This window comes from Nicotiana tabacum, chromosome 1 (assembly GCF_000715075.1).
Source record: "Nicotiana tabacum cultivar K326 chromosome 1, ASM71507v2, whole genome shotgun sequence".
Lineage (NCBI taxonomy): Eukaryota > Viridiplantae > Streptophyta > Magnoliopsida > Solanales > Solanaceae > Nicotiana > Nicotiana tabacum.
This window is the reverse complement of record NC_134080.1, coordinates 64128096-64139090: the sequence shown is the minus strand read 5'-3', so window position 1 is coordinate 64139090 and position 10995 is coordinate 64128096. Positions and strand designations below refer to the sequence as shown.

The 10995-nt window shown below is 35.5% G+C and overlaps 2 protein-coding genes across 2 annotated transcripts; both read left to right on the top strand.

Moving 5' to 3' along the window:
* Window positions 1-5588: 5588 nt before the first annotated feature.
* Window positions 5589-6425, top strand: LOC142162812 (uncharacterized). The gene has a single exon (XM_075219657.1). It carries the CDS (start codon window positions 5589-5591, stop codon window positions 6423-6425), a length of 837 nt encoding a protein of 278 aa, XP_075075758.1.
* Window positions 6426-6940: 515 nt separating this feature from the next.
* On the top strand, window positions 6941-7702 carry LOC142162811 (uncharacterized). Its single transcript, XM_075219652.1, has one exon. The coding sequence runs from the start codon at window positions 6941-6943 to the stop codon at window positions 7700-7702; it is 762 nt and encodes a 253-aa protein (XP_075075753.1).
* The last annotated feature ends 3293 nt before the right edge of the window (window positions 7703-10995 follow it).

Below are 10995 nucleotides of genomic sequence, written 5' to 3'. Positions count from 1 at the left end.
TAAAAGTAGCATGCAATAGCAGTAACATTGCAGTCCCACGGTAGTCCCAGCTACCAAAAACTTCCCGAACTACATTGACCTGATTCCTGTTTAGCCCAGGATATGTAGGAAACCTTTGAAGCAAAGGTTCGGTCAAATCTTTTTCAAAAAAAAAATGCTTCACACGGAGTACTCGGATGGGCAAAAATCGCTCGCTTTATCTTTGCACGAAAACCCTTCGTGTCTTCGGGCAAAGAGGGGCAACTGTAAGCACGTGATTTTTGCCAAAATGAGAATTACTCCCAAAAATTCAAAAATAAAATGATTTTTCTTTGGTGTGCAATTTTGTGATATTTTGAATAATTATTTGTAGTTGTCTGTGCGTGTTTATTTGCTAAATTAATAAAAAATACAAAAATATGTCGCATTTTGCATGTAGGATTTAATTCTATAATTGATAATAATTAAATTTGTTTTACAAAAATAAAAAAATTACAAAAATAGTCATCGTTTGCATTTTTAGCATTTAATGTCCAAATATACAATTTTATGCTTAATTAATACTTAATTGTGCGTTAATTGTTATTGGGAGTTAATTTGCACTTTTATAACTTAATTTAGTTATTAACAATAGTTTAAGTATTTTTATAATTTAGTTTTAGATAAATAAAAGAAGAAAAAAGAGCGAAAATATAAAGAAAGTCGGAATTGGGCCTTTTCTTCAATTTCAAGCCACAGGCCCAAAAAATGGCCCAATCTTCCCTACGACCCAGTCCATTTCGAACTGGGTCAACCCGGTCCATAACCCAACACCCTATTATCTTGCATTTCAAAAAAAATAAAACAAAGAAAAACAAAAAAAAATAGTAAGAAAACCCTAAAAACCTAAACTAGCCTACCCGCCCCCTCCATCTTCATCTTCCCCAACACTCTCAAAAAACCCAACGTCCATGGCTGCTTCACCATCTCCACTACAACCACCCCTTCACCACATAACCATGGCTGCCTTCAAGCTTCACCATTGTCGTTTTTATTTTTGCGCCATGGCTACCCGCGTTTGCTTTCATCTTCTTCGTCGAGCTCAAGCTTGAGCTCGACATCCATGGACGACCACTGTTTCTCTAGCAGCCATGGCTGCGTTCCTCGTTATCGAACCCCAGCCATCGCGACCATAGTCACGAGCTCCGACCACAGTCGCGAGCACCAACGGCGAACAAACAACCTGCCTGCGCCACGCCGCTACTATCGCGGCTTCTTCTTCAACTCCTTTTGCTCGCCGCAGCTGCTTCCTCATCGCGCCACTGCTGCCCGTTTCCACCACTGCTGCTGCGTTCCGGCTTGTTATTGTTTCTCGCCGCGTCCAGTTCCCCAACGTTGCTGTTTCACGGCAGCTTTCTCCATTTGAATCAACGTGAGCAGCTCCGCGTCCAGCTTCTTCAGGAACAAACATTGAATCAATGGTTGCCGTAGCTGCTGCTCCATTTGTTGCTGCTGTGTTGTTCTTCTTCGTCTCCATCGCGGCCAAGATCACGCAGCAACTGCTGCTGCTCACGTTTCCGCCATGAACGAGCAAGCTTTGATGCTGCCATGGCCATCTGCGGACTGCTGCTCCTTCCTCTCCATCTTCTTCGTTTATTCGTCGTTGTTTCGAATCGGTTAGTTGGTTTATGTTTTCAAAATTCGCCCATATTTTTTGTTGTTCGTTGTTTTTCGGATTCAAAATCGATAAATGATTCAATGTTTGTTTTGTTTGTCCGTAGTTGAAATAATTTTAGTTTATTCATATGTTTCGTTAAATTAATTTTCAGATTTAAAAATAGAAGTTTAATTAGTTGCTTTCATGTTTATTTCATGTTTGTATTATTGTTTAAGTAAGTATTTGTTAGTTTGATGTTTGTTAGATTCAAATTAAAATTTAATCAACTATTTCTTCAATTTGTTTCATGCGTTTATGTATTGTTAGAAATTGTTAATATTGTTAAGTTCAAGTTTAAGTTCATAATTGTTTCTTCGTCAATCTTGTTATTTGTTTAAAGAATTTAGTTGTATTAAAGGAATATATTGTTTTAATCGTTTAATCCGTCATGTTTGTTGTTTAAAATAGTTCATCCATGTTCATACTTTGTTTGATTGTTCTTGAATCCGAATTTTGTATAGTTTGATTTCTTGTTTACCATTTATGATTATTGTTTGAATTGTTCTCATAATCTTGTTTAAAGTTTAATATAAGAATTGTTTGTTGTAATGTTGTTAGAGTTGATTTTAAGTTCAATATGATTGAATTTAGAAATCTTCATACTTTGTTTGTTGTTGGTGTTGAATCCGAAAATGGGATTGTTTATTGCTAAAATATTGTTCAATCAAATTTTAATTGTTCTTTGTTGTTCAATTTGTGTTCATGTGATTTGTTGTTGAAATGTTGTTAAAATCATGTTCATGTGATATTATTGTTATGATGTTCATTCGTGTTCATATTGTTGTTTGAACATTGTTGGAAATTGATCATATTGTCTATATTTTGGTTAAGTTTGATTAATTGATGTGTTATAGCTGATGGGTAGTTTGGTAAATATGTAATACGTTCAGGGGTAGTTTGATAATTTCAGTAAGGTCGGAAGGGGTAGTTTAGGAATTGTACATTTTGTAATTGTTTATTTGAAGCATGGGGGACAAAATAAAATGGGGTGGTTTGTGATATTATTATTTAATATAAAGGGGGGACAAGATTTAATTTAAAGGGGAATCTTGCATTATTTTAAAAGAAGCATGGGGGACAAAATGAAATGGGGTGGTGTGATATGTTTATTTAATGTAATGGGGATGAGTGGGAAGATAATGGGTTTGGTAGAGAAAAGGATTGATTTTAATTGATTAAAGGGTGGGGATTATATATATAGAGGTCTGGAAATCAGATATAAAAAGGAGAGAGAGAAAAAAAAGAGAGATTGAAAAAAAAAAGCTGAACATTTATTCCGAAAAAAAAAACATTGAAACTCTCAAGAAAAGAAAAACATACAAAGAAAAAAAAGTTGAAAATTAGAAGAGAAAGTAGTACACACCTGATAAATATTCTGGTATACAGGTGTAGAAATTAAGGGTTGAAGATTAACTAGCCTTTCAAAAATCTGAAAATTTCCCTTGGTTTCTGTCCATTATTTTCGGCATTCCTGGATTTTATTTTGAATTTTTCAAAGCTGTCACCGGGATTTTCGTTGACTGGTTATTGCTGGTTATTGTTGCTGTTGCTGTGTTACGTATTACGTTGCTGACTTTCTTCTTCTTATATTGACAATATCAGGTACACAACTGTAATTTTGGCATTTTGTAAGCTGAAATGAAGAATGGAGTGTTAAATTTTAATTTAGTTTAATTTAATTTTTTGTATTGTATTTAGGTTATTCATGTATTATTATTCTGTAAATCACTGTCATCGGCATAACTAGGCATATTATAGCGACATATTAAATAACGCCTTTACCAGATTATTAGGAAATATATTTAAGCCTGATTATTAATTAAAACTGTTTAAATAAAAAAATAGAAGAAATAACTTAAAAATGGCGTTATTGAATCAGTTTGGCAAAAATTAACTAAGTTCCTTATTCATAAGGTTTTTCGTCAACGATAAGTTAATCCGAATCATGTAGTCAATTTCAGTTATAACATGAATTAGTTTGCGAACAAGTATTAGGACATGATGAATTAAAACAAAGTTAGTTAATGTTAAATTGTTTAAATTTTTTAGAAATATGATTTAGTACTCAAGTTTTTATTTTTTTTTATTTCTTTCAATTTTCAGTATTTGTAAATAATTAGTTTCAATAAGCTTAAGTTTTACTAACAATTTGAATTTTAATCCAACTATGGGATAATTAGTTTTTTTTTATTTTTATTTTTTTCGATAATTCCATGTTGTATTTATGATTATATTACTTTCTGTTAATATTTGTTTTTCTCTTCTATTTAATATGTCATTTTCAAGAATGTAGATATTGATTTTATATTTATAAAAAACTTAGTAATAATAAAAGGGTAGTCATTAAAGGATATTCTTAAAGGATATCGCTAAAAAATAAATAGATGTAAATAATACAAATTTACAGGATTCTCCAATCTCATTTATTTATTTAATTATAAAAAAAAATTACTTAGAATTTGGGATGAATTGTTTAGTGAATTTCACTTCCTTCCCCAAAGATAATGACGCGCTAGACTCTTTAGGCGCGATTTAATTAATTTTACCTTCTTAAACTCGGATACGCATTTCATGCGACCCAAATCTAAATCCTAAAACATCAAATAAAATATGTTTCGTATTGTGGGTGCATTTCATGTGACACAATCCAAAGATATGTTTTAAGCGATGTTCACATTCCTAAAAAATAATAATTATAATAATAAAGCGGTAAAAGATAAAATTTGCACATGGTTCACAATTGTATTAAAAATCAGATAAATAAGCCGAATATAACAGTTGAGCGACCGTGCTAGAACCACGGAACTCGGGAATGCCTAACACCTTCTCCCGGGTTAACAGAATTCCTTATCCGGATTTCTGGTACGCAGACTGTAATATAGAGTCATTCTTTTCCTCGATTCAGGGATTAAAATTGGTGACTTGGGACACCCTAAATCTCCCAAGTGGCGACTCTGAAATAAATAAACCAATCCCGTTTCGATTGTCCTTTAATTGGAAAAACTCCCTTGCACCCTCGCGGGTGCGGAAAAAGGAGGTGTGACAGTGTCTATATATATATATATATCGTTCACGCCATTTTACCTTTTAAATACTGATTTTATGTTGGACTAAATTGTAATTTAGATTATTTCTATAATATTTAGGAATTTAAAATTTTAAAATATTTTGATCATTAATGCTCTCTTTGTTTGAACTAGGTAAAAACTCCTCATATAACTCAAAATGTATATAATCCCCAGCATAATATTTTGAACTTTATAAATATTTCTAAAATATACTACTTACCAAGCTGCCCCAATTATACTAGCCACTTGATTTTCTCTTTCTCTCCTAATTTCATAATGCTTATGAATATTTGGTGTTGAAATTAGTTCATTCCCTAATTTTAGTGATAAAAAAGTTAAATCTTAAGGTCTTTAAAAGTGTATCCTTCCCAAAATCAAGAAAGAAAATAAGGAATAAGAAAATTTATCCAAAATGAATATTAACTAACATAACCCTAAAGTTACATGATAATTTTATTATCATTAATAATCTTGAACTTACGCCCACCGGAAAAATGGGGAGGGGACAGCCAGCAAAAAATGCTAAAAACGTTCAGAAAGATGAAATTAAGATTGTTGAGGGAAGAAGGGTTACAGTGGGAATCAATGTTACTCCTAATCAACAAGGGAAAATTCTCACAACACCATCGGTATTAATGGAAGCGAAGGAAATCAAAGCCACCACTCCAATTGGAGCAAGTGGAGCCAAGGAAGCAGGAAGCAGTAATGAAGGAGCACAAAAAACACAGAGGGCACAGACAAAAGGAAAAGAGTAGGAGAAACCAGCTTCAGTAATATGGCCAGCATTACCAGTAAGAGTAGAAGGGACTAAGACGCCACTAAATAATGAGAACACGCCGACTACTATGGGACCAAATACTATCTTAATTGGGAATCAATCTAGTGGAGAGGGAGGAGACAAAACAGAACGGCCTCTGAAGATGGCAGCTAGAAAAGGAAACACGCAACAGAGGCTGCAACTGGAGCATAAGGAAAATGGAGGAAGAACATGGGCAAATATGGTAGAGGAAAATAAATTGGCTACTAAGGGAATGGAGCTTCGATTTGTTCCACCAACAATAATAAATGGGGAGAAGTTTGCAGAATTAACACATGAAGATGTGAAAACTGAGAATGAGAAATGGAAGTTTGCATTAATTGGGTATATGGTTGGAGACACACCTACAATTGCAGCAATGGAAAGATATGTTGCAGTTCAAGGGAATTTTGAGACTAAACCAAAAATATATTATCACAATGCAGGATACTTTGTGATAAATTTCAGTTGTGAGGAAGACAAGAGTCAATTACTATGTGTAGGTCCTCATATGATGAACAATAGACCGATAATTTTGAAGCCTCGGACCAGTGATTTTAATTTTGATGAGGAAGAATTGAAAACTATTCTAATTTTGGTGAAACTACCAAACCTTCCATTAAGCTGTTGGAGTCCTATAGCTTTGAGCAAAATTGGAAGTGGGCTGGGTCTACCTTTGTATGCAGATGATTGTACTACTAATTCAACAAGAATTTCTTATGCTACAATACTTGTGGAAATAGATGTTACAAGAGAATTGTCAAACATTGTTAAGGTGAAGGACCCGCAAGGAAGAATGTTTGAACAAGCATTATGGTATGATTGGAAGCCGATTTACTGTCCTAAATGCTTACAAATAGGACACAAATGTCAAACAGAAAAGTAAAACCAGAATGAGAATAAACCAGGGCCACAACAGAGGATGAAATAGCATCAGCAGAAAATAGAATGGAGGATTGTTGGAAATATAGACAATAACAAAAGTTTGCAGATCAATGAAACAGAAAAAACAATTCAACAGGAAACGACACAGTAAGCAGTTGATGGTGATGCTGGAGATTGGAGAGAAGTGAGGGGGCGATCAACAGCAAAAATTCCACAGATTCCTCAGAATGGTAGTCATATAACAGTGTTGAATGGTTTCAAGATGCTAGTTGAAGGAGGAAAACCTAGGGGACAAAGCTCAAAGCAACATATTCAGACTAGTCCAGGGACATGTGGAGAGACAGGGGGAAACAAGAATGACCATCATCCTCAAATATGCCAATAGTTACTTGGAATATGAGGGGTTTCAATAAGGTGTTTAAGCACAAGGAGATGAAGGAGATATTAAAGAAATATAAAGTTAGCTTAATTGCAATTAGTGAAACTAGAGTATAAGATAATAAAGTGGATAATATTATGAATAAAGTTGTACCAAACTGGAAATGGTACACTAATGCAGGACATGGGCCAAGAAATAGAATATGGATAGCGTGGAAATCGGAGGAGATTCAGTTCACTGTCATGGATACATCAGATCAAGTGATCCATGGACTAGTGAAAACAAAGACAAAAGAGTTTCAATTTTCAGCTGTGTATGGGTTACACACAGTACACACTAGAAGGGAGATGTGGATTAAGCTAAGGAATTTGAATGCGCAAATAACAAGATCATGGCTGATCATGGGAGATTTCAATTCCATAATTGATGTTGAGGATAGAAGGTATGGAAGTGAAGTCCAAGCACATGAAACTAAGGACTTCAAAGAGTTCATGGAAGAATGCAAGATGAATGAATTGCCAACGGTCGGAAGGACATATACATGGACCAATAACTATGTGTATATTAGAATTGATCGAGCAATTGTTAACGCTGACTGGATGATTACTATGCCCCCTTTACAGGTTCAAATACTGGATCCTCATTTTTTAGATCACTCACCTTTGAGGGTTGAGGTAGAGATACCTGCTGATAGTGGGAGAAAACCTTTCAAGTTCTTCAACTACTTAGCTGACCACCCAGACTTTGAAAGAACAGTACATGACAATTGGGCAAGGACGAAGGGAAAGATGATTGGAGTATGGCAGAATTTGAAGACAATTAGAAAAGAAATGAAGAAGCTGAATGCAAGAACAAAGACCAGTGAGATGCTACACAAGGTCAGAACTGAACTAGAATAATTACAAAGTAGTACGAGAGGTGATAATGTGAATTCAGAGAAGTTTGACAAGGAAAAGGAACTCAAAATGCTACTTGAGAAGTGGAATCTTGTTGAAGAGAGCATATTTAAGAAGAAGTCAAGAGTTCAGAATATCAGATTGGGGGATTCAAATACTGCCTTCTTCTTTGCAAGTATGAAAGGAAGAAGAACTCACAACCAAATCAGAATGACTAAAACAAAGAATGGAGAAGTGACAAATAGCCCTAAGGAAATTCAAAAGGAGATAATAGACTTTTACAAGGAGCTTTTGGGATTAGATACTGAAAGCTTACCAACAGTACACCCAAGATTCCTTCAGCAAGGGCCTATCCTGAACATAAGTCAACAACTACAGCTTATGCAACTATTCAATAAGGAGGATGTGTTACAAGCACTCAATGGAATTGATGATATGAAGGCACCCGGAGGAGATGGTTTTAATGCATACTTCTTTAAGAAGGCATGGAAGACTACATGGGATGATGTAACTTAGGCAATATTACAGTTGTTGACACCTAATTTTTGACCCTATTTGAATTTATTCCCACTTTTCCCACTTATCTCGTCAATACCTCACTTTCACTTTCCCTCGCCCCCACACCGGTCCCTCATCCCACTATTCCCATATTCCCATCCCACCTTCTTTTGTCCCCCATTTTTCCTTGTCCCCTCTCACTTTATCCATTTCCAACTCACCCATGTTACACTCCAACAACAAGACAACTTTTACCTCTCCCCCTTTTCCTCATTTCTTAAGCTTCTTCAACACACACACGGTCATAGGCAGCAAGGAGAGCTCCTCAACTCTCTCTTCTACCCATTTTTTCTCCAAATACACTCACCCTCCCAAAAACGCGGACAGAGTATACCTTCGATATACACTCGATATACAATGGGTATACACGGGCAGAACACCCCCTCCCCAACGGATCTCCTTCTTTCTTTCTTCTCAAACCAGAAAACAATGACCTTTTCACCATCAAGACCAGCCTTGAAGCTCCAGTAATTCAGCCATCAAAAATCCGTTCAAAACACATCAAAACAAGCTTGAAAATAGTTCCGTTTTTTAGTCAAAATGACCTCTAAAATAGCAGCAAAAACCTGTTGCAAACAACCATAAAATCCACCCCTAACACCACCCAAAATGAGCCAAAAGATCTGCTGAAATCGGCTAAAAGAAATCGGAACAGATGCGTTTGGAGTTTCGTCGTCGGTCGAAGTCGCTAGTCCGGGTTTCCGTTTGAGTCTCCTTCTAGTCCGTATGGTTTTGCTTGGCTTTATTTCGTTTTGGAGTAACGATTGTTGGGCTGTATCCATTTCATGAAGAAGGTTGTCTTCTCAGTCTATTGATAGAATATTCATATCAAAGGTTCATTTCCTCTAAATTCTTGTTTGCATTAGATGAATGTTTCAGTTTTGATTTAGATATGTTTAATTGTTTCATTATTATTTCTTTTGTTTCTGTTTTGATTTATGTGTTTTGATTAGAATTAGTTTCTCAAGTCACTAAATAATTAGCTTCTCACCTATGTTGTTAGATTAATATGATTTGAGAAATCTATGTTAGACTTGAACGTAAATAAGTCATTATTTTAAAGGAAGTTCTTTTTTATAAAAAAAAAACAATTTTTATGTTAGCATTTTATTCCTTAGTTGATGTTATGTTTCTAGTGTTCAATTATTTTAATTTCTTGTTTCATGAAACAATATATGGCTTTAAGTTCAAAATTATTATAGTTATCTAATAAAAACTAAAAAATGGAGCCTTACGCTAAAGAAACTATGGTATATTAGAGCCATTGGATCTTTTAAATTTAAAGTGAGATGAATGAGATTTTGGGCTTTTAGATTTAATAAGTCATAGCAAGGATTATGATCCGGACTCAAATACAAACTGGGTAAAGAATAAAAATCTACACTATATCACTTTTACCACAATAATTCCATAACTCTCGGCTTTGCAATAATCTCAAAGTAGTTTAGAAAAAATAATTGTATATTCGTAGTTTGCTTTAGGCGCGATTAATAAATTATCGTGGCTATGGGAACGGTTCCCGTGGCATAGTTGCGATACCAAATCTCCTAAATTTGGGTGTGCATTTATGTGACCCAAATCCAAATCTCAACGGAGTCGGAATGTATTAACAACCACGGGTGCATTGATTGCGACGTGGTTCGAGATGCATTTTCACGACGTTGCAATTCTATTAAAAAATAATAATAATAAAAGCGGTTTAAAGTTGATAAAAGCACATAAATTATAATATGTATTAAAATCAGATATTTAGCCATTACAACAATTTAAGCGACCGTGCTAGAACCACGGGATTTGGAGGTGCCTAACACCTTCCCTCGGGTCAACAGAATTCCTTACTTAGAATTTCTGGTTCGCAGACTTCATTTGGAAAGTCGAATATTTTTCTCGAATTGGGATTCAAGATAAACCGGTGACTTGGGACACCAAAAGCCAAACCTTTCCCAAGTGGCGACTCTGAATTAAATAAATAATCTCATTTCGAATATTGTCACTTAAATCGAAAAAACTCCCTCACGCATTTACCCTTCGGGGCGGGCGCGCAAAAGGAGGTGTGACAGCTCTGGCGACTCTGCTGGGGATTTTAACCCAGAACGTTTGTTCAGGGTTCAGAATTCGAGCTTAGAATAATTGTTATATTTGGCTTTATTATCTGATCTTTACTTCATGTTTGGGCATAACGTGCTAAATGTTGTCTTTTACCGCTTTGATATTATCTGAACTGTATATAAACTGTGTCGAAACCCTTCTCTTCTTACCTCCGTGGAGGAGCTTGCTGGTCAAGACTCCCTATTCTGTTAGTGTCATAACCTGAAATAAGAAAGAGGCCGGACAAGTTACAAAGCCGGACGATCTCGCGGGTCCCCGGTACGTAGCCCCCTCCTCGACTCGAGTTGTCCGCTCGGGTACACAGTCTAGAACATATACCCAGAATGAACCTAGTATAACAAAACCTCATGCCGGATCCCTAGTAGGAACGCTTATTTGCATCACGTTGCATTTGACATAGGGGACTCAACACAGGGGTTGAGTCCGTCTAGGACAAGCAACCCGAAATGAAAAGATCATCCTGCTGCATCCCGTTTGTTTTGCGCATTTATTTGCTTCAGATCTGCATGCTGACCGGTTTCTGTAATCAAAAAAAATTTAAAGAAGAAAAGAAAAATAGCAGCGTAGGGAGATAACTACTTATTTTTAGAAAAATAAAACCAATGTACAAGTAGTGTCAAAACCTCCGA